The 23,855-nt window shown below is 43.4% G+C and overlaps 1 protein-coding gene across 2 annotated transcripts in view; it reads right to left on the reverse strand.

The window, feature by feature from the left end:
- Positions 1–1,424: 1,424 nt before the first annotated feature.
- The window catches only part of SLC34A2 (solute carrier family 34 member 2), a 52,764-nt gene continuing 30,333 nt past the window's right edge, over positions 1,425–23,855 (reverse strand). For both annotated transcript variants that reach the window (XM_058193213.1, XM_058193212.1), the window contains exons 8-13: positions 22,186–22,281; positions 20,017–20,137; positions 15,892–16,059; positions 13,352–13,468; positions 10,635–10,759; positions 1,425–7,984 (exon numbers count right to left, since the gene is read on the reverse strand). In XM_058193213.1, coding sequence (XP_058049196.1) covers positions 7,418–7,984; positions 10,635–10,759; positions 13,352–13,468; positions 15,892–16,059; positions 20,017–20,137; positions 22,186–22,281 — 1,194 coding nt within the window. In that variant the 3' untranslated portion in view covers positions 1,425–7,417. The remainder of the gene's footprint in view (positions 7,985–10,634; positions 10,760–13,351; positions 13,469–15,891; positions 16,060–20,016; positions 20,138–22,185; positions 22,282–23,855) is intronic.

A 23,855-nucleotide genomic window follows, 5' to 3' on the forward strand; every position in this document is an offset into this window, starting at 1 on the left:
ATAATATAATATAATATATAATATAATATAATATAATATAATATAATATAATATAATATAATATAATATAATATAATATAATATAATATAATATAATATAATATAATATAATATAATATAATAACAACAGAGTTGGAAGGGACCATGGAGGCCTTCTAGTCCAACCCCCTGCCCAGGCTAAAAACCCTACACCATCTCAGTTGGTTATCCAACATTTTCTTAAAAATTTCCAGTGTTGGAGCATTCACAACTTCTGCAGGCAAGTTGTTCCACTTATTAATTGTTCTAACTGTCAGGAAATTTCTCCTTAGTTCTAAGTTGCTTCTTTCTTTGATCAGTTTCCAGCCATTGCTTCTTGTTCTACCCTCAGGTGCTTTGGAGAACAGCCCGACTCCCTCTTCTTTGGGACAGCCCCTGAGATATTGGAACACAGCTATCATGTCTCCCCTAGTCCTTCTTTTCGTTAAACTAGACATACCCAGTTCCTGCAACCGTTCTTCATATGTTTTAGCCTCCAGTCCCTTAATCATCTTTGTTGCTCTTCTCTGCACTCTTTCTAAAGTCTCAACATCTTTTTTACATCGTGGCGACCAAAACTGGATGCAATATTCCAAGTGTGGCCTTACCAAGGCATTATAAAGTGGCACTAACACTTCACGTGATCTTGATTCTATCCCTCTGTTTATGCAGCCCAGAACTGTGTTGGCTTTTTTGGCAGCTGCTGCACACTGCTGGCTCATATCTAAATGGTTGTCCACTAGGACTCCAAGATCCCTCTCACAGGTACTACTATTGAGCAAGGTACCACATATACCGTACCTGTGCATTTTGTTTTTTTTGCCTAAATGTAGAACCTTACTTTTTTCACTGTTGAATTTCATTTTGTTAGATAGCGCCCAATGTTCAAGTCTGTCAAGATCTTTCCGTAACTTGAGCCTATCTTCTGGAGTGTTGGCTATTCCTGCCAGCTTGGTGTCATCTGCAAATTTGATGAGTTCCCCATCTATCCCCTCGTCCAAGTCATTGATGAAGATGTTGAAGAGTACTGGGCCTAAAACAGAGCCTTGGGGTACTCCACTGCATACTTCCCTCCATGTGGATGTAGTTCCCTTGAGGACTATACGTTGAGTGCGGTTGGTCAGCCAGTTACGAATCCATCTGGTGGTGGTGCTGTCTAACCCACATTTTTCTACTTTATCTAGTAGTAGGTTATGATCTACTTTATCAAATGCTTTACTGAAGTCCAAGTCCAGTGAATGAATGAATGAATGAGCATTCTAAGTAGTAGAAAATAAATATATGTACATGTATGTATGGTTATAAAAGAAATGCACACATAATGATATAAAATAATATTTCATTATTATACCTGAAGGGTTTTTTAAATAAAAAATAGAGTTTCGTCATTTATAGTCTTTTAAAAATCTTTTAATTTTCCATTTTTGATATTGCATTCAATATCCTGTCATTCTTTTCCAATGAGATAAAAACCATGCTGAATTACAATACCATTCCATTTTACATTGTTGGTCATTCGTAGTTTTATCCACAGTTTAAGGAAGAATCTTTGTTACAAAATAAACAAAAGCCAAAGGGACTAAGATGTAAATATATATATGTATCTATAGCTCAATATTTTAATGCATCACAGAAATGGCAAAGTGGGGTTGTTGGTGTTTTTTTTTGTTTTGTTTTGCTTTTTCAACAAATTTTATTAAAGCAAGCAATATTCCCGCTCATTCCTTTCTAAAATAGGGCAACGCAAAGCTATTTTACAGAAGTCTTCCCGCCCCTCCCCCGACGTTCCTTATAAACACCACAACATTGTAAAATACGCAATACATAATTCAAATGTCACAAGCAAGGTTCCTTAGAGAACATATGCAAAACTGTACACTAAAAAAAAACCACACACACAGAACGACGTTATAAATAATAATGGGAAATGCTAAAAAGAGATGAGGTTACCATGATCTGATGTTTTCATAGGGGACTCTGGAGGAGACCCCGATTTCCCTGAATCTAGAAAACTTGCCTGTTGTCTTCTACTGCAACTACCTTCATATCCCAGCATGCAAACTTCAAGTTAACGAGAGAGGACCAGGTTGGAGAAAGCAAATGCAAGGAACATTCATGATTGGACGGGAGAGACGGGGAAGTTACGTGTGAAACGGATGTTGACTTACAGTTGTGGGTCCTTCCATAATTCTCCCCCTCTCTCTTTTGTACTGTTAGTGTGTACAAGGTGGGTGCGTTGAGGTTGATGGGGACACGTTACATGAGATTGAAAGCCGCCTTCCTGAGTTACAACTTTAGAAAGCAGGAAAGACCATGGTTGGCGCAAGTTGTCTTGCTCTGAACATCTGATCTCCAGATTCAAATTTCACCCACCCACCAAAACCTACTTCTGTATCTGATGACCCTTGGGTAAACAATCTGCTCCTACTTGGGGTTATGTCCTTTGGATGGTTGTAAAACGGGCCATGCAACGCAATCAACTGAAATGAAGACATTGAACTAAACATTTGGACTACTGCAATGCTCTCTACATGGGGCTCCCCTTGAAGAGCACCCGGAGACTTCAGCTAGTCCAGAACGCGGCTGCGCGGGTTATTGAGGGAGCGGTTCGGAGCTCCCACGTAACACCTATCCTGCGCAGACTGCATTGGCTACCTGTTGTTTTCCGGGTGCGCTTCAAGGTATTGGTTACCACCTTTAAAGCGCTCCATGGCTTAGGACCGGGCTATTTACGGGACCGTCTACTGCCGGCCTCTATCTCCCATCGTCCGGTGCGTTCCCACAGAGAGGGACTCCTCAGGGTGCCATCAGCCAAACAGTGTCGACTGGCGGCCCCCAGGGGGAGGGCCTTCTCTGTGGGGGCTCCGACCCTGTGGAACGAACTTCCCCTCGGGCTTCGACAACTACCTGACCTTAGGACCTTCCGCCGCGAACTTAAAACCTATTTATTTCGTATGGCTGGACTAGCTTGATTTTTATCTCTAAATTTTAGTTGAATGATGGGTTTTTAAATTTTTGTAATTTTATGGGGGTGTATGCTATTTTAATTTTTGGGCAAATTTAAATCAGTTTTTTAAGGGTTGTTTTAACTATTGTGTATGTCTGTATTTTATCTGCCTGTTCACCGCCCTGAGTCCTTCGGGAGAAGGGCGGTATACAAATTAAAACATCATTATTATTATCATTATTATTATTATTATTATTATTATTATTATTATTATTATTATTATTATTATTATTATTATTTGGAATTGTATCATGGCAAACATCAACAGCTAGTTGCACCCCCAAGTTCCCATCATGTGTCTTTGGGAGCGGGCAGCTCCATAAAAATCAGATAAATGAATTCTGTAATTATGAAGCAGAGGCCACAGGAGTGTTGCAGTGCTTCAACTTTGAAGACCATCGACAGAGTCCCTGGTGGGATAGCAACCATCAGTGTAATGTTCTAGAAAATTGATGGAGATTGTACAGTAGCTGGAGACTTGGCTTGGTTTCCCCACCTTCCCTGTTCAAAACAACTCTTCTGTTTCTCTGCTGGTTCAGTTTTCCAGCCTTCCTTACACCTTAGGAAGGAAAAGAATAGAATAGAATAGAGAGCATTTCACCGAGGCAGCCTTTGTCGGCGCCATCTTGGAATTGGAAGCTGGTTTACAATCACCAAATTAAGTTACAAAACCCACGTTCTTGGTTACATTTATGTTCAATTGGTGCTATGTATATTTCTCTACACAGGGACTGAAAAACGCGACCATTATCCATCCAGTAACAAACGATAGAATTAATTGAATTTGCTTAATTGATAAATTGATTCAAACCCTCCAATAAAATACCGCTGAAGAGCTAAAATATTGGCTCATTAAGCCGAGAGATATAATATTTGATTATGTATAAACGTAAGTGTATTTTCTAATCCTAATCTTGTCCAGTTTACTCCCCTTCTTATGCTTCTGCCCGGTTCTACATAACCCTCAAAAATTCTGCTTCTCAACTTTTCTGAACACGGGCTCTAGTACTCCTTAATCCCCCCCGCTATGTTGGCCCTTGGAAATCCAACTTCGTTTTGCTTGGAAAGTGTTCCCACTTTCCCTCTAAACAACGATTCCACCGAAGGGAACAAGAGGTAGATTGAGTTACAGCATCAGAGTCGGTCAACCAGAAAGCAGAGCTCCATACAAAGAATATTTTTCCGTTTTTCTGAGAAGTTTTTCAGAAGGCCAAAAGTCTACGGAATTGAGTCTCAGTATTCTGTTTAACAAATATGAACGACCCCCAACGGCTAATATTAGTGATTGAGTGTGAAGACACTATTTTGCTCCCCAAACAAGCAACATTATCATAAGAAAGATAGTTCCCATCAAAAACAGGTGGGACTTGATTGCAAAGTTGTAGCAACCGCCATTTTGATTCTGATGACTCTTCCTTCCCCCCCCCACCCTTACACCCCTTGTTTAATAAATTTTTTGTTGTGTCAGACTGTTTCTGCCAGGTGCCAACTATTATTAATACCGTAGAAACTTCACGTCTATGATATTGCATCGAAATGAATCCATTTCTGCATAACGTTGATAAAGAAATGGTGAAGATTTGTTCTCCGGATTGCCAAATGCTTCATTGTAGCATCTTATTTCAGTTCTTCCCCGCTTTTATTGATCTCAACCGGTGACCTTCACACACGGTACGACCAGCTGGTCACACATAACCCACTGACCACATGAGATCAATAAAAGCAGAGAAGAACCGAGATGCTTCAACCAAAGTCCCGTTGAGGAGGTCACCTCACCCGGAGATAAAGCTTTCGGAAGCAAAACAAGAAGCCCGGAGAACAAACCAACATCTTACCACCCAAATATCTACAACTATTTTCTATCCTTTTAAGCAGGGGTGAAATGCTCCCGGTTCTGACCGGATCGCGCGATCCGGTAGTGATCATGCCCGGTGGTTCAGCGGTCCGGTAGCAAAGCTCCGCCCACCCGCCTGGGTGTCATTACTTCCTGGTTTTAATGTGTTTTTTTTTTACAAGTGATGTGCATGCAGAGCGTGTCTACTTCCAAACCGGTAAGGAAGGTAAGTAGATTTCACCCTGCTTTTAAGTTGGTTAAATCTTGAGCTTTCTTAAATGCACTTTGAAGCCAGGCAGGTCTGAGCATTCATTAGAAAGTGGTCTCTTTCCAGTACAAATACACACCCAAACTGCTTTTCAATTAAAAGTTATCTTGGGTGAATCATAGGGAGTTTACTTTTGAGTAAACTTGCATGAGATTGGGCTGCAGGATCACTTCCTCTGCTTTCCAAGAAATGTACCTTTAAGCACTTTTAAATTTCACTGATCTCAGTAGCAATAAATGGAAGACACGATTTCTCCACTGTAATCTATCAGTATTAATATATATATATTAAAAAAAGCTGAATTGGCCTTGCATACTTCTTGCTAATATTTAATATGGACTTCCAGCCTGTAATTGCTACCTGAGCTGAGCCCTTTCAAGTCTCAATGATCCTGACAAGAGAGATTCAAGTATGTGCATTTTGACTGGATGGCCAAATAAATATAATTCTATATCTACATCTAGATAAAATTCTTTATAGTAGTACATTCCAAGAAATGCAGATCATTTTGCGATTAAGGGGATCATGAGGAAAATGATGGATACATTATCAGTGATTGGAAAAACAGCCCACGACGCAATAAACAGAACGATAATAACTGGACGCAAGGGACATTAAGCTGTAATAGAGCATAGCACGTCTCAAGATATGAATTATTTCTCTTTTTGATCTTGGTGACCTTGAAGTAAAAGGCTAATTTTCTGTTCAGCAGCATGGGTTTACAATAATCTTGGGATCCAGGTTTCGTCCTGGTTGACTGAGATGGCTACTCAGTGGCTTGAAAGGAAAACGGTGGGGGACATGCCACCAAAAGGTACCAAAATCGCAACTTCTCCTGCATAAATTTGTTCCGCATATCCAAAGAGCCTCTAGTTAAAAGAGCTTCTCCAAATATGGGACACAAACCTTATCTACAAGTCACTGTCTTTGATCCGAAGTCTGGTTTGTATAATGCTACATGTCAACAAACTACTGTTTAGAGTCGAATCGGACAACTCACCATGGCCAACGCACCGTGGCCAACTTGCCACAGGACAATTCAACAGTTCAATTTAATTGTTTACAATAATTTAATTTTTGTCATTCGCATTTCATTTTGTCCTTCCTTTTGATGTCTTTTCTGCCATGACTCCATTCCACAATTTCTTTGATATTCGTGTAACTCTTGTCCCATGGCGAGTTGGCCCGAGTGAGTTGACCATGGTGAACTGGCTATTTACAGAGCAGTGAACACAATCAGACACCCTCACACCCGACAACAGAGGTAAAAAGGTTGTGTGTAAGAGCAGTGGGCTTTCTCTCACCCCGTTTTGGGACGTTCCGTGAGTTAATGCTTCTGGAACACGAGGTATATTTTTAGGGCAATTCACTTCTTAAAGACACATTATTTACATAATTTAATCTTGTCAGGAGGAGAAAACCTTGTGAACATCCCCCTGTACCGCTTGCTCTATACCCCCTCTTCTTCCTTGGATCTACAAATCAAAAATGGCGTTCCTGCATAACCTGTGGAGATATAGGTGCTCAATCCTTCAACAATGGTTCTCTCAATTCAGCCTTCAAATAATTTAGGTCCGAAAAAGACAAGTGCTTTAGGAAGGACATAAATTGCACAAACCACAGAACCTAGAGTACTAAAATATATGGAGAGATAATTTCTTTAACGCACACCTTAACCGGCACTTCTTGAAGGTTTTAGAAGATTCAATTGGTCAAACAGTTCTGCGTGGTACACACTATATTACATTATGTTACAAGGGCATAGGCCTGGGCTGTCCAAAACATCGGAGTGAGGGGATACAGTTTTAAAGCTCTTGCTGAAAACCTGATCCAGCTAGTGATATATTATTGTATGATATAGCCCGTGGCCAGATGTCCTACTTGTGGGTCTACTGATGCTGAAGAATGCGGAGTAGATTGGACTTCTACAGGACTGCAAACGAGAACGTCTAAGCAGTGATGGGCAGAAGCGCTGTTGGCCCATAGATCTCTAAAAAAAACCAAAAAAACAAGTGGAGTACTTGTCCACAGGCCTTCCTTAGTCTGGAGACAAGTACAGGGCTTCCCTTGTTCTTTGACCTGAGCAGATGTGAGGTAAGGCCTTGGTCTTACGGATGATTTGAATGCGTGTCTTGAGATTTTGACATGGCTTAAGGGTTCCTGACAATTGTTGTTACCCATCCCTGGTTCAATCTTCTCACTGAGTGCAAGTCACTGGCCCATGTTCCCCATCCAGGCAGTCCCATCAAGCGTTTCGTCCCTGGACCTCCAGTCTCAACTTCCCCCTCTGCTACAATGCCGTAGTGCTCAAGTCGGCTTTCTCTGCTTTCGTGGCCTTGGAAAGACAGTTCTCTTCATCGGCCAACGATACGGGGTTCTCGTGAACTTCCATCGTTTTCGTGTGCTTGGCTTCTTCGCTCGGGGCGGTCTCCTTGTTTCGACAGCGCTTGCAACAGCAGCAACAATATCTGCCACAGGCGACACCTGCGCCGGTTATGACTTCATCCCAGGGCCGCAAGGAATGCATCCACCGAGGAAGGAAATCCCAACTTCGGAGCTTCTCCGGGAGCAAGTGTGGCTTCTTCTTCTGCAGGAGGTGGACGGTGAGCACCAAGATCAAGGCCACGAAGACGGGGACAGCCACGCCCACCAGGTAGGGCCAACCGGCCACCGAAAGGCCGAACACGGCCAAAGGGATCAAGAAGAAGCAGGAGAGGAGGTAGAAAATGGCGAACCATCGGTACTTGGCGGTGATGTTCCCCAGAGCTTTTGACAAGCGAATGGGGATACGCATAAAAGGAAGTGGGTACCAAAGGATGATCCCCGAGATATTGAAAAAGAAATGGCACAGAGCGATCTGGAAACAAAACAGAGTTCAAAGGAAACGTCAGAGGAACATCAAGACATTGCACCGCACGTACATACCATACAATTTGTCAGGCTTGGAAGCCATCTTTTCCGTTGGATCTTCAGGCCTGCCACATTTACTACTGTGGGAAACCGGGAGGGGGGATTGTATGGAGCATGGGTGATATATAGTCATAATAACATTCCTTTCTCAGAGAGTCAAGGTCATCTTGCCCTGCACCTGGAAGGCTGGAACTGGGAGGCATCTCCAGTTGGGATGGTGCTTGGATTGGACCATGTGATGGACATGTGGGTGCAGGGGGAAGGGACTTGGATTTTCTTTTGGGTGGGGAAAACCTGGAAGCTTTCAGGTTCGGGTTTTCCCAGATGTTGCCAATTAGACATCTCTAATAAAATGGAACTTTGAGGAAACTCAACCCTCAGAGTTTTCTTTCATTGGAGGTGTTACTTGGAACCCTGACTTTAACCCGAATCTGACACAATTATCTCTTGTTTTCTTTTCTGACACTGAAACCTCTCCTATTACCTGACTTAGTAAGACCTTCTAGGTTGTATAAAAGTATCTCAGTTATCTGCCTCACATCTCCCAATTGAAAGGAACAGGAGCCACGCCAGAGAGAATCCATAACAGCTCACGTGGCGGTTAAAAACCGGTAATACCCGATGGTTGATCGGTTCACACGGTGCTTTTCATCCCAAAAGAATAAGCAGGGTACACTTAGAATACGTAAGTCTCAAGAACCAGCATGTTTGAAAGCCCCTCTTTGCTCCCCCTAAAATATCCAGTTAAAGTGAAATCATTGGGGAAGTTAGCTGTCTTTTCCGGGGGAAGAGTTTGGCTCCAACCTCTACCACGTTCTTGATCTGACTGTGATAATTTTTGGGAGTTTAGTTTCATGAATCGGACAGTTACATTTTGTCCTCTCCCTCAGACACATGAGTGCACGTTTGCTCTGAAGTCAAATCCGAATTCAGAACAAAATGGTAGACGTCGGCTTTCATCGGATAAAACTGAACAAGGACCATCCGTCAAAGAAAAAAAACGGCTAACCGGAGAGATGACAGTTATATTTCCAATTTTGAAGGCCATCACAGAAGAAAACAGCAGTGGTGGGATTCAGGTGGTTCGGGACGGTTCAGGCGAACCAGTAGTTAAATTGTTGGCTGGCCCCTCCCCTCCCTACCCCATCCCTTCCAGGAGTCCCCACATTCCCTGTTTTCATTCCCAGTAGGCTTCAGGGAGGCCTCCTAGGACCAAAAAATGCATAGGGGGGCAGCGTGTCCCCCTCACAGCCCATTTTTGCTCTCGGGGAGGGTGCAGGAGGCTGAGTGTTGCCTGTCACACACCCCTGGCCACGCCCACCATGGCCACGCCCACCCAGCCGGTCATTAGGGCAGAGAACCAGTTGTTAAATTATTTTACTGGAAAGCAGGTGGGTTTATTCTCCACCGTCTCCACGGGAGGGCAAGAGCCAACAGATGGAAGCTTCACAGAGGGAGATTCAAACTCAAAATACAAGGGGTTGCGAGATCTACAAAGCAGGGGGAATATCCTGCCTTCGGGAACCAAGGAAACCATCACAGGAGACTTTTCGTGCAAAGTTTGGACAGCCATTTGCCTGGATGTCTACTCCGAGTGTAGGGCTGGGCTAGAATCCTAGAACTGGCAGGGACCTTGGAAGTTTTCTCGTCCAAGGTCTTTAAGTTCCTGTTCAAATCTAAGGTCCCACAATTCCACGATTGAGATGATACCAACTCTTTGAACCCTGAAATAAGCGCTTGGCCTTATTTTCGGGGAGGTCTTATTATTTTGGGACACGTGGAGCAAGACGGGGCTCCTCTTGCCGTCTTACCTGATTTCCAGCTCTGCGTTTAAATATTTTAAGAGAGGGCTTATTTTGGGGCGCAGGGGAAGCCTTATTTTAATGCATGCGCTCAAAAGCCCAGTTGGGCTTATTATCAGGGGAGGTCTTATTTTCGGGGAAACAGGGTAATAGCAACTGCCACTAAGGATAGGTATTACGAAACACTGCCGTGTGTTAGTTTATGTGCCGTGCCAAGCCATGATAGAGTTGCAAGGTTGTGCTTTGTTCTCTCTTCCGATCCTAATCCCCGATCCGCTTACTCCCACTTACTACAAGCTGCATTTTTGGCTAAAGTAGAAACCAGGGGTGAAATGCTCCCAGTTCTGACCAGATCTGGTGATCTGGTAGCTATCGTGGCCGGTGGTTCGGCGATCCAGTAGCGATGGTGGAGCTAAGCTCCGCCTACCCACCCGAGTATCATTACTTCCCGGTTTTAACTGTGGAAATAATGTGTTTTTTACCTTCCGCACATGTGCAGAAGATTTTGCGCATGTGCACTTCTGGAACATGTGCACTTCTGAACTGGTAAGGAAGGTAAGTAGACCTCAGCCCTGGTAGAAACATCGAGAGTTTCTGTTTTTCCTGAACCAGCAGTGAGAATCATGTTTAAACCCTTTGGTTTGAAGGAACAAACTAAAGATGGCCTTTTTAGACCTTAAAGCAAATGGTTATGGCTGAAGACGAAGCCAAAACTTGAGAGGCAGGAATTGTAATTGTGGTTGACTTGTATGTTCTTTCAACGGAAGAGGCTTTTGAATATCAAAAAATGCTCACCTGTAAGGAATATTTCAGTCGGTTTCCAGGGCTGGCCATTGCAGCTAGAATAGCTGTTGTGGTTGTCCCAATATTCGATCCCAAGGTTAGCGGGTAGGCCCGCTCTATACTTATAACCCCAATTCCTGAGGGGAAGAAAACGGGAGGAATTGCATCGTTTGATTGTAATTTTATATAATGCAACAGAATTCAAAATGCTTCATCCATTTCCCAGAGTCCACAATTCTGAATCACAGTAGGATACTTGCTGTCAAATGTAGGGAAATCGAGAAATCCAGGCAGTTCGAAAAAAATATAAAGGTTTATTTGCAAGCTTAAGCGCTCTAAAAGAATCTGAACTACTAACAGTCGACACAAATTGGTGGTAGAAGGGAGCTGTGGTGGCGGAGTGGTTAGAGTGCAGTATTGCAGGCAAACTCTGACCACTGTCAGGAGTTCGATCCTGACCGGTTCAAGGTTGACTCAGACTTCTATCCTTCCGAGGCCGGTAAAATGAGGACCCAGATTGTTGGGGGGCAAGAGGCTGACTCTGTAAACTGCTTAGAGAGGGCTGCAAATCACTGTGAAGTGGTATATAAGTCTAAGTGCTATTGCTCCTTCCTTCCTTCCTGCCTGCCTGCCTGCCTTCCTGCCTTCCTGCCTTCCTGCCTTCCTCCTTCCTGCCTTCTCTCCCTCCTTCCCTCCTTCCTTCCTTCCTTCCTTCCTTCCCTCCCTCCTTCCTTCCTTCCTCCCTTCCTTCTCCCTCCCTCCCTCCCTCCGTTCCTTCCTTCCTTGGTGTCACAGTTGTTAGAATGCAGCATTGAAAGCTAAACTCTGCCCGCTGCCTGCAGTTTGATTCTGACCTGCTCAAGGTTGACTCAGCCTTCCGTCCTTTCGAGATGGGTAAAATGAGGACCCAGATTGTTGGGGGCAAGAGGCTGACTCTGTAAACTGCTTAGAGAGGGCTGCAAATCACTGTGAAGCGGTATATAAGACTAAGTGCTATTGCGAAGAGTCAGTGGAATTGAAGGAGGGCTGGACTTATGGGCGCAAAAGGACTCAAGACTGATTACTTGTTTGATGCCTCCTCCCTCAGCCTCAGCCTGGTCATCTCCTACATTTGCAGTTGCAAAGATGCTCCTTGCATAAGCTGCCACTTATAAAGTTTGCACAGCACTTGCAAACCAATGTCTAGGGAGATTTTCAAACAGCTAGATCAGGGTTTGTTCTAAAAGTGCTTTTTTCCAAAAGATAGCTAGACTTTCTAGGTTTTTTTTTTTTTCTTTTCTCTTTGAAAATGATTCGCTTCTCATCCAAGAAGCTTCTTTGGTTCAGAGAAGCAAAAGGTTTTCAAAGGAAAAAACCCCGAGGAAGTCCTGTTACCTTTTCGAAAGTATTATAAGTATAAATGAGATTTTAGTTTCTATCCTAGCTTATTGCTTATTGCTAGGATTTTTTTTAACCTAATTTTTACCTAATTTTTTGACTTGACTTGTCAGAAGGTCGCAAAAAAGGGGATCACGTGACCCGGGACACTGCAACCGTCATAAATATGAGTCAGCGGACAAGCATCCAAATTTAAATCACGTGACCCTGGAAATACTGTAACGTTCATAAGCAGAGATGGTATTTAGCTGGTTCGGGGCGATTCGGGCAAACCGGTAGTGGTAACCTGCAGGTGGGCCCACCCATCTGCCCGAGCGCAATCCTGTCCTATATTGTTGTGTTTTTGCACGGTCACCCATGTCCTTGTCACCTATGCACGGTCACCCATGCCCTTGTCAGCTCCTGTCTGGACTACTGTAACGCTCTCTACATGGGGCTCCCCTTGAAGAGCACCCGGAGGCTTCAGCTGGTCCAGAATGCAGCAGCGCAGGTGATAGAGGGAGCAAATCGAGGCTCTCATATAACACCACTCCTGCGTAGGCTGCACTGGCTTCCGGGTGATCTTCTGGGTACAATTCAAGGTATTGGTTGCCACCTTTAAAGCGCTTCATGGCATGGGAACTGGCTATTTACAGGACCGCCTACTGCGACCGATGGCTCCTCAGCGACCAATACGCTCCCATAGAGTGGGCCTCCTCGGGGCTAGACAATGTTGGCTGGCGACCCCCAGGGGGAGGGCCTTCTCTGTGGAGGCCCCAACCCTCTGGAACGAATTACCACCAGGTATTCGCCAACTCCCTGATCTCCGGACTTTCCGACGCGAGCTGAAAACGTGGCTGTTTCATCGTGCAGGACTGGCCTGATAGTTTTAATTGGGAATTTTAAATTGGGTTTTAAGGAGTCAGCCTAAATTTAAATATTTCATTTTAAATGATTTTAGTGTTTGTAAAAATTGTTTTAACATGGCTGTAAACTGCTCTGAGTCCTTCGGGAGAAGGGCGGTATAGAAGTATAAACAAACAAACAAAATAAATAAATAAATGCCACACGCAAAAGCAGAGGGCGTGTGCTCACATTTCCAGTGCTGGTGACCTGGTTGCTACAGTATGTGAACCTCGCCTCTGGTCGTAAGTGTGAAAAATGGTTGTATGTCCCTTTTTTCAGTGCCGTTGTAACTTCGAACGGCCACTAAGCGAACCGTTGTTAAGTCAAGGATGATTGTATAACATATAGCAGCTACCCTGTTGCAAATCCATCCAGCAAGTGAAAGGTAGACAGATTCTACTTTGTGTCAATGGACACACAACAAATAATAAGAAAAAGCCCTTTATTTACATACATGAAGCTCTTACCAACAAGCGGAGTGATAGCCGAGGTGAAGACTGAACTGCTTTGAACAATGAAGGTCATCCCAGCTCCGACTAGCATAGCCAGATAACCAGTTATCCAAGAAAACGGAAACGGGAAATCTGGAAAAGAGAGACATAAAAGATGCTAGGTTTATGCCACATGTTCTGTTCTACCTAATCCTTCGTCTTCAATATTTATAATAGAACAACAGAGTTGGAAGGGACCTTGGAGGTCTTCTAGTCCAACCCTCTGCCTAGGCAGGAAACCCTACACCACTTCAGACAAATGGTTATCCAACATCTTCTTTAAAACTTCCAGTGTTGGAGTATTCACAACTTCTGGAGGCAAGTGGTTCCACTGGTTAATTGTTCTGACTGTCAGGAAATTCCTCCTTAGTTCTAAGTTGCTTCTCTCCTTGATTAGTTTCCACCCATTGCTTCTTTGTCCTGCCTTCAGATGATTTGGAGAATAGAATGAGAATAGAGTTGGAAGGGACCTTGTAAACCATCTAGCCCAACACCCTATTCAAATAGGAGACCCTGCATCATTTCTGACAAGTGGCTGTCCAATCTCTTCTCGAAAGCCTCCAGCGATGAAGCTCCCACAACTTCTGGAGGCAAGCTTTGGTTGATCGTTTCTCACTGTCAGAAAATTTCTCCTTAGTTCTAGGTTACATCTCTCCTTGATTTATTTCCATCCATTGTTTCTTGTTTGGCCTTTGGAAAATAAGTTGTCCCTTTCTTTTCTGTGACAGCCCCTCCAATATTGGAAGACTGCTATCATGTCATCCCTGGCCTTTCTCTTCACCAGACTCCATACATCCCATTCCTGTAACCGTTCTTCATATGTTTTAGCCTCCAGCCCCCTCATCATCTTGGTTGCTCTTCTCTGCACTCTTTCCAGAGTCTCAACTTCTTTTTTATAGTGTGGTGACCCAAACTGGATGCAGAATTCCAAGTGTGGCCTTATCATGGCATTATAAAGCGGTATCAGCACTTCATGTCTGAAATGGTAGTCTATTTCCTATAGCAGAGGGTTGGACTATAAGATCTCCAAGGTACCTTCCAGTCTGTTATTCTGTCCTGTCCTGTCCAGTCCTGTTCTGTCCTATCCTACTCTATTCTATTCTGAACTTCATTCTACTCTACTCTATTATGAACCTCATTCTACTCTATTATGAACTTCATTCTATTCTACTCTACTATGAACTTCATTCTAGTGTACTCTACTCTATTCTGAACTTCATTCTACTCTACTCTATTCTATTATGAACTCTACTCTACTCTACTTCTACTCTACTCTATTCTATTCTGAACTTCATTCTACTCTACTCTACTCTATTATGAACCTCATTCTACTCTATCATGACCTTCATTCTACTCTACTCTACTATGAACTTCATTCTAGTCTACTCTATTCTATTCTATTCTGAACTTCATTCTACTCTATTCTATTATGAACTCTACTCTACTCTACTTCTACTCTACTCTATTCTATTCTATTCTGAACTTCATTCTACTCTACTCTACTCTATTATGAACCTCATTCTACTCTATCATGACCTTCATTCTACTCTACTCTACTATGAACTTCATTCTAGTCTACTCTATTCTATTCTATTCTGAACTTCATTCTACTCTACTCTATTCTATTATGAACTCTACTCTACTCTACTTCTACTCTACTCTCTTCTATTCTAAACTTCATTCTACTCTACTCTACTCTACTCTATTATGAACCTCATTCTACTCTATCATGACCTTCATTCTACTCTACTCTACTATGAACTTCATTCTAGTCTACTCTATTCTATTCTATTCTATTCTGAACTTCATTCTAGTCTACTCTATTCTATTATGAACTCTATCTACTCTACTTCTACTCTACTCTATTCTATTCTGAACTTCATTCTACTCTACTCTACTCTACTCTACTCTATTATGAATCTCATTCTACTCTATCATGACCTTCATTCTACTCTACTCTACTATGAACTTCATTCTAGTCTACTCTATTCTATTCTATTCTGAACTTCATTCTACTCTACTCTATTCTATTATGAACTCTACTCTACTCTACTTCTACTCTATATTCTATTCTATTCTGAACTTCATTCTACTCTACTCTACTCTACTCTATTATGAACCTCATTCTACTCTATCATGACCTTCATTCTACTCTACTCTACTATGAACTTCATTCTAGTCTACTCTATTCTATTCTATTCTATTCTGAACTTCATTCTACTCTACTCTACTTTATTCCAAAAAAATACATTTAACCTAATAACTGCTAGGAAGAAGCCACTTTTTAATTATCTTTTTAAAAAACTATTTTTGCATTTTTTGTTTTTACAATTTTGGCTCACCCTTAGTTTCATTTCTTGCATTTTTTTGCTTTTCTCCCTGGCTTTTTCTTTTTCTCCTTTCCTTCCTTTCTATTCCCTTGCTTTTCTTCTCTTTTTGTTGAAAACTTTTAATAAAAAAAATCAGATACTGAAAAGAAAAAGAAAAAAAATAAAACCCCCAGAAGAAATACTTACCAGTATTGAGTGTTTTCTTGATGACATTTGCGACTTGTCCTTTAAGGACCGAGTTCAACAGTTTAACAATCAATACTAAGCAAGTGCAGAGGACGAGCAGAGAGAGCGCGAGCAGGATGAGACCAATGGCCAGATCTTGAAGCTGAGACCCTACAAAAATGTGCTTGCCTGCGGAAGGAGAAGAGACAAGTCAAGAAATGCTAAGCGACTTATGTCCCGTTGGGGCTGAAATGTTACGGTCAGGGTCGAAAGTCAAGACGGCTGCTGTACAATCACAATATTCCGCTAGTATTTTTATGTGCAATGTTTCAGATGTGGCCACTATTTTGACTTTTGGGATCCAGATCTTGCAGAAACCTTTGATTTGAACCATTCCTTCCTCCTTTCCCACATTCACATATAATTAACCATTAATTCCAGTGGTGGGTTTCAATTTTTTTTACTACTGGTTCTGTGGGCGTGGCTTGGTGGGCGTGGCGTGGCTTGGTGGGCGGGCACAGGAAGGATACTGCAAAATCCCCATTTCCTCCCGATCAGCCGGGACTTGGGAGGCAGAGAATAGATGGGGGCGGGGCCAGTCAGAATTTTTACTACCGGTTCTCTGAACTACTCAAAATTTCCGCTACCGGTTCTGCAGAACTGATCAGAGCCTGCTGAAACCCACCTCTGATTAATTCAGACACTATCAAATTGCACTTCCACAAAGTACAACAGTTCGAAGTTACAATAGGACCGGAAGAAGGGGCTTACGACCATTTTTTCCCCACCCTTACGACTGTTGCGGCATCCCCATGATAAAAAATGCTTGTCTACTGGCTCATATTTTATGACTGGTTGCAACCGGTGGTGGGTTTCAAATAATTCCACCACCGGTTTGCCGAAAATGTGAGTGCTCACATGCGCGTGTGCCCGGCTTCTGCGCATGCACACATGGCTTCCAGCAGGGCGAGTGGGTGGGTGGGGGTGGGGCCAGCCAGAGGTAGTATTTGCCGGTTCTCCGAACTACTCAAAATTTCCACTACCGGATCGGCCAAACCGGTCTGAACCAGCTGAATACCAGCTCTGGTTGCAGCATTCCAGGGGAGGGTCATTTGATCCCCTTGTGCGACCGTCTAATGAGCAAAATCAACAGGGAAACCTGATTCACTGAAAAGCCGGGTTACTAACTTAACAGCTGCAGTGATTCACTTAACGAACTGTGATGGGAATGGTCGTAAAATGGGGCAAAACTCATTTAACAAATGTCTTACTTAGCAACAGAAATTTTGGGCTCAATTGTGGTCATAAATCCAGGACTACCTAGTATAAGGTAGCGCTCCATGGCATAGGACCGGGCTATTTACGGGACCGCCTACTGCCACCGATAGCCTCCCACCGACCTGTGTGCTCACACAGAGAGGGTCTCCTCAGGGTGTCGTCAGCCAAACAATGTCGGCTGGCGACCCCCAGGGGGAGAGCCTTCTCTGTGGGAGCACCTGGCCTATGGAATGAGCTTTTTCTGGGGTTACAATTACTCCCCGACCTCCGAACCTTCCGACATGAACTCAAGATCTTTCTGTTTTACCACGCAGGGCTGGCCTAATGCATTATGTTTTTTAATTGTTTTTTTTTTTTTAATCATTTTTCTGTTAATAGTTTTAAATGGGGTTAGCCAAATTGAATTAGATTTTTAAAATGTTTTAAATTCTATTTATAAAATTGTTTTTTATGTTGGCTGTAAACCGCCCTGAGTCCTTTGGGAGAAGGGCGGTATAGAAATCAAATAAATTCAATTCAATTCAATTCAATAAGGGGGAACAAACGTATTCTGCATTTAGAGGAAGGCCGATAATTAGTTTAGTTTAGTTTATTGCAGGGGTGAAATCTCCTTGCCTTCCCTACTGGTTTGGAAGTGCACGTGTGTGCGCGCAAACCCTTCTGTGCATGCGCAGAGGTCAAAAAACAGGTTACTTCCTGGTTAAAAGCAGGAAGTAACGACGCCCGGGCGGGTAGATGGAGCCTCGCACTGCCATTGCTACCAATTCTCCAAACCACCCACCACCATCGCTACTGATCCGAACTGGTAGCATTTCACCCCTGGTTTATTGTCACTGCACCTCATACAATGAAATTAAATGCCATCTTCCGTGTACATTATGCATAAGAAAACTATAAAAAAATAAAACACATACACACATCCTTCACATTCTGTGCCACTGAATTGAAAAAGCCCTGATATTGCATTAAGATTGCACTATACGGTAGGATTCAATATAGTTACTGCTCTGGGATAGAAGCTGTTTTTCAGCCTATTTGTCCTTGTTTTTATTGTCCTGTACCGTCTGCCAGATGGCAATAGTTCAAAGAAAAAGGAGGGGTGGTGGTTTGCCCAGGATGAGATGGATCCTTAAGAATGTTGTGAACTTTAATTATCTTTGCTCAACGCATTTCTGGCAACAGGAACAATAATATATCTAAATTAGTCCTTGGGACTTTGCCTACCAGCTGACTATAAAGATGAATTCTACACTTAAAATAACACAAACCCGGTATCCATTTCCTAACTAACTGCCTTAGAATATGGGATATACTTTGCAACCCTTCTGGTTTCTTAGGTTAATTTTAACATGCGGCTGTCGGCATTTTTAGACTTTTCGTTTTAAATAACCACATGACATCTTCAGACGAGGAGACAACAGCTCCAATTCCTGCTCTTTTTCTCTATTTTCGAGAAGAGCGCATGGAACTGCATTCTGCAACTGGACAACTGTTAGGATAGTTTGCCTTAAACAGGAGATCTTTAAACGTGGTATTTCTGGTCATATGGCTCAATTTATATCTCCTAAAACTGGGATGCGAACCTATGACATGCAGACCCCTCTCTGTAGCCAGCTGCTCTTTGTGGGTGCTGGAAAACGGTCTGAAAATAGCCTGAAAAATGGCCCAAAAATGCCCCCCAAAATGGCCTGGAAAACAGCTCGAAAATGGCACAGAAATGGCCTGAAAACGGCCAAAAAACCCAGCCAAAAACAGTAAAAAAAAAAAACCAGGCATGTGTGCTGTGAAGACCAGTCTGATGATCTACAGGTATCCGGCACTCCTGTGCATCTACATGCAAGCATGCTCCAATTTGGGCACTAGGTGCCGAAAATGTTCATCATCTCTGTCCTAACAGGAACCTGCTGCTTGTGGTTACAAATGGTGGGTGTTTAGGATCTGCTCCTACTTCAGGAGGTCCTTTGGCCACCATCCAAAGCCACTTGCTGTCCAGTTCAGTGTCTCCGGTTTGCACCGGTTCTATAGAACCAGTAGTAAAACCGGCGGGAGGCTCCGTCCACCAACCCCGACATCATCAGGAAGGTTCTGCACATGTGTCGTGTCCCACTCCTCCGCTGACGGCCGGGTCAGGGAAATCCGAATCAGGCGTGCCTCTGCAGCTCTGCCAAAGTCCTAGCAAAGTCCTCAGGGCAGGCAGGAGACCAGAAAGTGACTTCAGCAAGATATGTTTAGACTTTGCCTGACTCAGAGAATGCCAGAAAGCAGATCCTTTATATAGGCCATGGGGTGTGGCTCCATGACTCAGCACTTATCCAGGCCTGCCCCTCCCTTCCTTCTGTTGACACCGCCTATCATGTCTTCTGACGCGAGGGTCACTCCAGTCGGCAGCTGTTGGTAATAGACCTCCCTCAGGCTCACATGCTGTGGAGGAGGGGGAGGGGTCTAGTTGCTCCGTTTGCCTGGGCATGGAGCCAGAGCTGGGGGCTGGAGATACTTCCTCCTCTTCAGCCTGTCTGGGCATGAAGCCAGGGCTGGGGCGGGGAGGCATACTAGAATATTCCTCCGTGTTCGGAAGCAGATAAGAAGACCCCGGCTGAAGTGAGATTGGACGAGACACAACAACATGCGCAGAAGCCTGCGGGCGGCCCCCGTTGCGAACCGGTAGTAAAGGGAAGTAGAACCCACCCCTGGTCCAGTTGACCTTCTAACAGGATGAAGCTACCTTCTTCTTCATTCCAGCAACAATGTGTCTTTGGTTATATAGCCCTCTCTCGAACCTGACATTTTCCTAGCGCAATATCTGGCCACCTCTTGCTTTGACAACGGATCTTATATCTTCAAAGGAATAAGGCCACCCCCTTTCCTTACATTTTGTGAGATACTGTGTCTCCGACACGTTTCTGATGGTCCAGGTCACGTTTCCGCTGATCCAGCAAAGATCTGGCGACGTGCAGTTTTCGGATGCTGAGATGGTTGTATTCAGTTCAGCCTAGGCATTGATATAAAATCCACTCATATTATGCTGATCTAGGCGCTATTGTTATTCAAAAACAAACGCGACAGCCACAAAGAATTCAGCTTAGCAGTGGAGATGATGGTACTATGGACCCTGCCTCCCTACCTCACCCCATCACTGTGAAATGTTAGTTCAAAGAATAAGAGGATCACAAGACTGGAAGGACCTTTGGAGGTCTTCTAAAACAACCCTCTGCCCAAAGCGGGGAAACCTTCTACCATCGCAGAGAAATGGCAGTCCCACCTTTTCTTCAAAACCTCCAGAGGTGGAGCACCCCCCACTCCTGGCAACCCGACAGGTAAGTCCCTGCAGCTTTCTTGGCAAGGTTTCCAGAAATGGTTTAAAATTGAGTGGGGTCTTTTCGTAGTCAGTCCTACGAAAAGACCCCACTCAATTTTAAACCACTCCTGATGCTTTTACCTAGTTGGGTCATGAAATGTCTGCCGGAAAACAACCAAGCTCAGAGAGCACCAAGGGCCCCACAGTCCTCCCCTCCCCCTCCTCCTCTCCACAAACTCCACTCTCTTCTAGCATTGATGATGTTCCCTAGTTGGGTCTTGAAACATTTGCCCGAAAACAACCAAGCTCATAGAGCACCAAGGACCCCAGAATCGTCGTCGCCCTCCTCCTCCTCCTCCTCCTCCTCCTCCTCCTCTTTCTCCTCCTCCTCCTCCTCCTTCTCTTCCTGGCTTTTCTACTCTTTGAATTTTTATAATATTCAGCATGAACATTATGAAATAATATATTTTATATTATAAAATATTTATACATACAGTATAGAGAGCACTGCACACCAAAACAACTAGACACAAGAACAGTCTTTTCCCATCACTCTGCTAAACAAATAATTCCCTCAACACTGTCAAACTATTGACTAAGTCTGCACTACTATTAATCTTCTCATCGTTCCCCTCACCCATCTCCTCCCATTTATGACTGCATGACTGTAACTTTGCTGCTTGTATCCTTATGATTTATATTGATATTCTTTCCTGATTGCTTACTTGTACCCTGTGACTATCACTAAGTGTTGTACCTTATGATTCTTGATGAAGGTATCTTTTCTTTTATGTACACTGAGAGCATATGCAACAAGGACAAATTTCTTGTGTGTCCAATCACATTTGGCCAATAAAGAATTCTATTCTATTCTATTCTATTCTATTCTATTCCATTCCATTCCATTCCATTCCATTCCATTCCATTCTATTCTATTCTATTCTATTCTATTCTATTCTATTCTATTCTATTCTATTCTATTCCTATTCTATTCTATTCTTCATTCCAATATCTGTTCTGTTCTGTTCCATTCCATTCCATTTATTCTATTCCACATTTTCTATTCTATTCTATTCTATTCTATTCTATTCTATTCTATTCTATTCTGATTCAAGCTGGGTATAATTATGCGTATATTCCGATTCTAGGAGATCAAAGTTCAGTACAGGTAGTCCTTGACTTATGACCGCAATCGAGCCCAACATTTCTGTTGTTAAGCGAGACATTTGTTGCGAATTTTTGCCCCAGTTTTACCGCCTGCCTTGCCTCGGGTGTTAAGAGAGTCCCTGCAACCAGTAACCCAGTTGTTAAGCAAATTTGTCTCCCCCACAGACGTCCCTTGTCAGAAGGTCGCAAAAGAGGATCACACGATCCCTGGTCAGTACAACCGTCATGAATTTGAACCAGCTGCCAAGCCTCTGAATTTTGACCACGTGACCATGGGGAAATGCTGCAATGTGAAAAACCGTCGTAAGTTTTTTTTCACTGCCGCTGTAACACTAAATGAACTTGTTTTAAGTCAAGGACTACCTGTATGACATTCCATTTATACACTCTTTCCAAAACAATAAACGCAATCCCAGTCTGGATTTCCCAGAAGAATGAATACTCTAGAACATCATCACACATGATCGCCCTCTTCATTCAGTGAGTAGTTATCAGAGGGAAAGATAAAAGTGACTAATTCAACGATAACCCAGGTTCTTATCTGCATCATATCATCCCATCAACTCAACACTCACCACGCTCGTTTTCGTTTTGCACCAAATTTTCACCAGGGATTTGTTTTTGGCTGATTCCTCTCCCGTAGCGATTGCATTGATGACCGATTTATCGAGCTGTTAATCAGAGGGAAGCAAAAAATGGAAATCCCATTTATCAGGTCAATTGAAGGGCGCACATTACATCAGATTGATTTTCTCTTGTCTTGCCTCTTCCAAAAGGCCAGACCAAGGTTTGAAAAAGCTAACACGACCTCTAAATAAAATATAAAAGGTAAAGGTAAAGGTTCCCCTCGCACATATCTGCTAGTCGTTCCAGACTCTAGGGGGCGGTGCTCATCTCCGTTTCAAAGCCGAAGAGCCAGCGCTGTCCGAAGACGTCTCCGTGGTCATGTGGCCGGCATGACTCAACGCCAAAGGCGCACGGAACGCTGTTCCCTTCCCACCAAAGGTGGCCCCTATTTTTTCTACTTGCATTTTTTACGTGCTTTCGAACTGCTAGGTTGGCAGAAGCTGGGACAAGTAACGGGAGCTCACCCCGTTACACGGCAGCACTAGGGATTCGAACCACTGAGCTGCCGACCTTTCGATCGACAAGCCCAACGTCCTAGCCTCTGAGCCACCATGTCCCTTATTCTTATACCTTCCCGCCAAAGGTGGCCCCTATTTTTCTACTTGCATTTTTTTTACATGCTTTCGAACCGTTAGGTTGGCAGAAGCTGGGACAAGTCACGGGAGCTCATCCTGTTACGCGGCGGCACTAGGGATTCGAACCGCTGAACTGCCAACCTTTCGACCGACAAGCTCAGCCGCTGAGCCACCACATCCTAAATATAAAATATTTATATACATTTTATATTTAAATATTTTATAAATAAAATATAACTTATTGCAAATGGATCTCGGCAACTATCGGACTGCGTGAGTGGCAGGCTAGTGTGAACGTGCAGCTTGATTCGTGCAAGAGGCGGGCCAGCGCATACGTGTATGAATACACAACTCGACTGCAAGATGAACCCCATACGCATGAGTGTGCGTGCTGGCCCAGTTGCAAAGAAGCCACAGCCCGGGGGAATTGGGGAACCCCTTCTCTATCGTGACCAAGAAATGTTTTTGTTGTTGTTTCATGTTTATTCTGATCTTCAGGACAAGCTTGGAAGATTAGAATAGACCTGAATCCCGTGTTACGAAACACGCAGCGTGGTATTTCAATAGAAGAAGCTGCTCTTTGTGTGGTTTTTCCAAGTATTAATTTGGCTTCTCTGGGTGCCCAGAACAGAAGGAAATGTAACCTGTACAAAAAAAAACCCTCAAAAAAAACAACAACCAGGATTGCCAGCGCAGAACAAGGATAATAGCATTAAAATTAAATCAACAGGAGCAGCATTAAAATTGCATGATACTTCCAACTTTTCAAAGGAGAAGGGAAAATATGAAAAACAAATTCCAGGAAGGTTTTTTTTTTTTTTTGAAAAAGAAGATTGTAAGTCTGAAATATCCGTGCGATAATGATATTAGTTCAGTGGTGGGATTCAAATAATTGAACAACCGGTTCTCTGCCCTAATGATTTCTTCCAACTACCGGTTCACCAAACTGCTCAGAAAGTTAACAACCGGTTCTTCTGAAGTAGTGTGAACTGGCTGAATCCCACCACTGTATTAGTTACCTAGAGTCAGGGGTGAAATGCTCC

Source organism: Ahaetulla prasina, chromosome 8 (assembly GCF_028640845.1).
Source record: "Ahaetulla prasina isolate Xishuangbanna chromosome 8, ASM2864084v1, whole genome shotgun sequence".
Taxonomy (NCBI): Eukaryota; Metazoa; Chordata; class Lepidosauria; order Squamata; family Colubridae; genus Ahaetulla; species Ahaetulla prasina.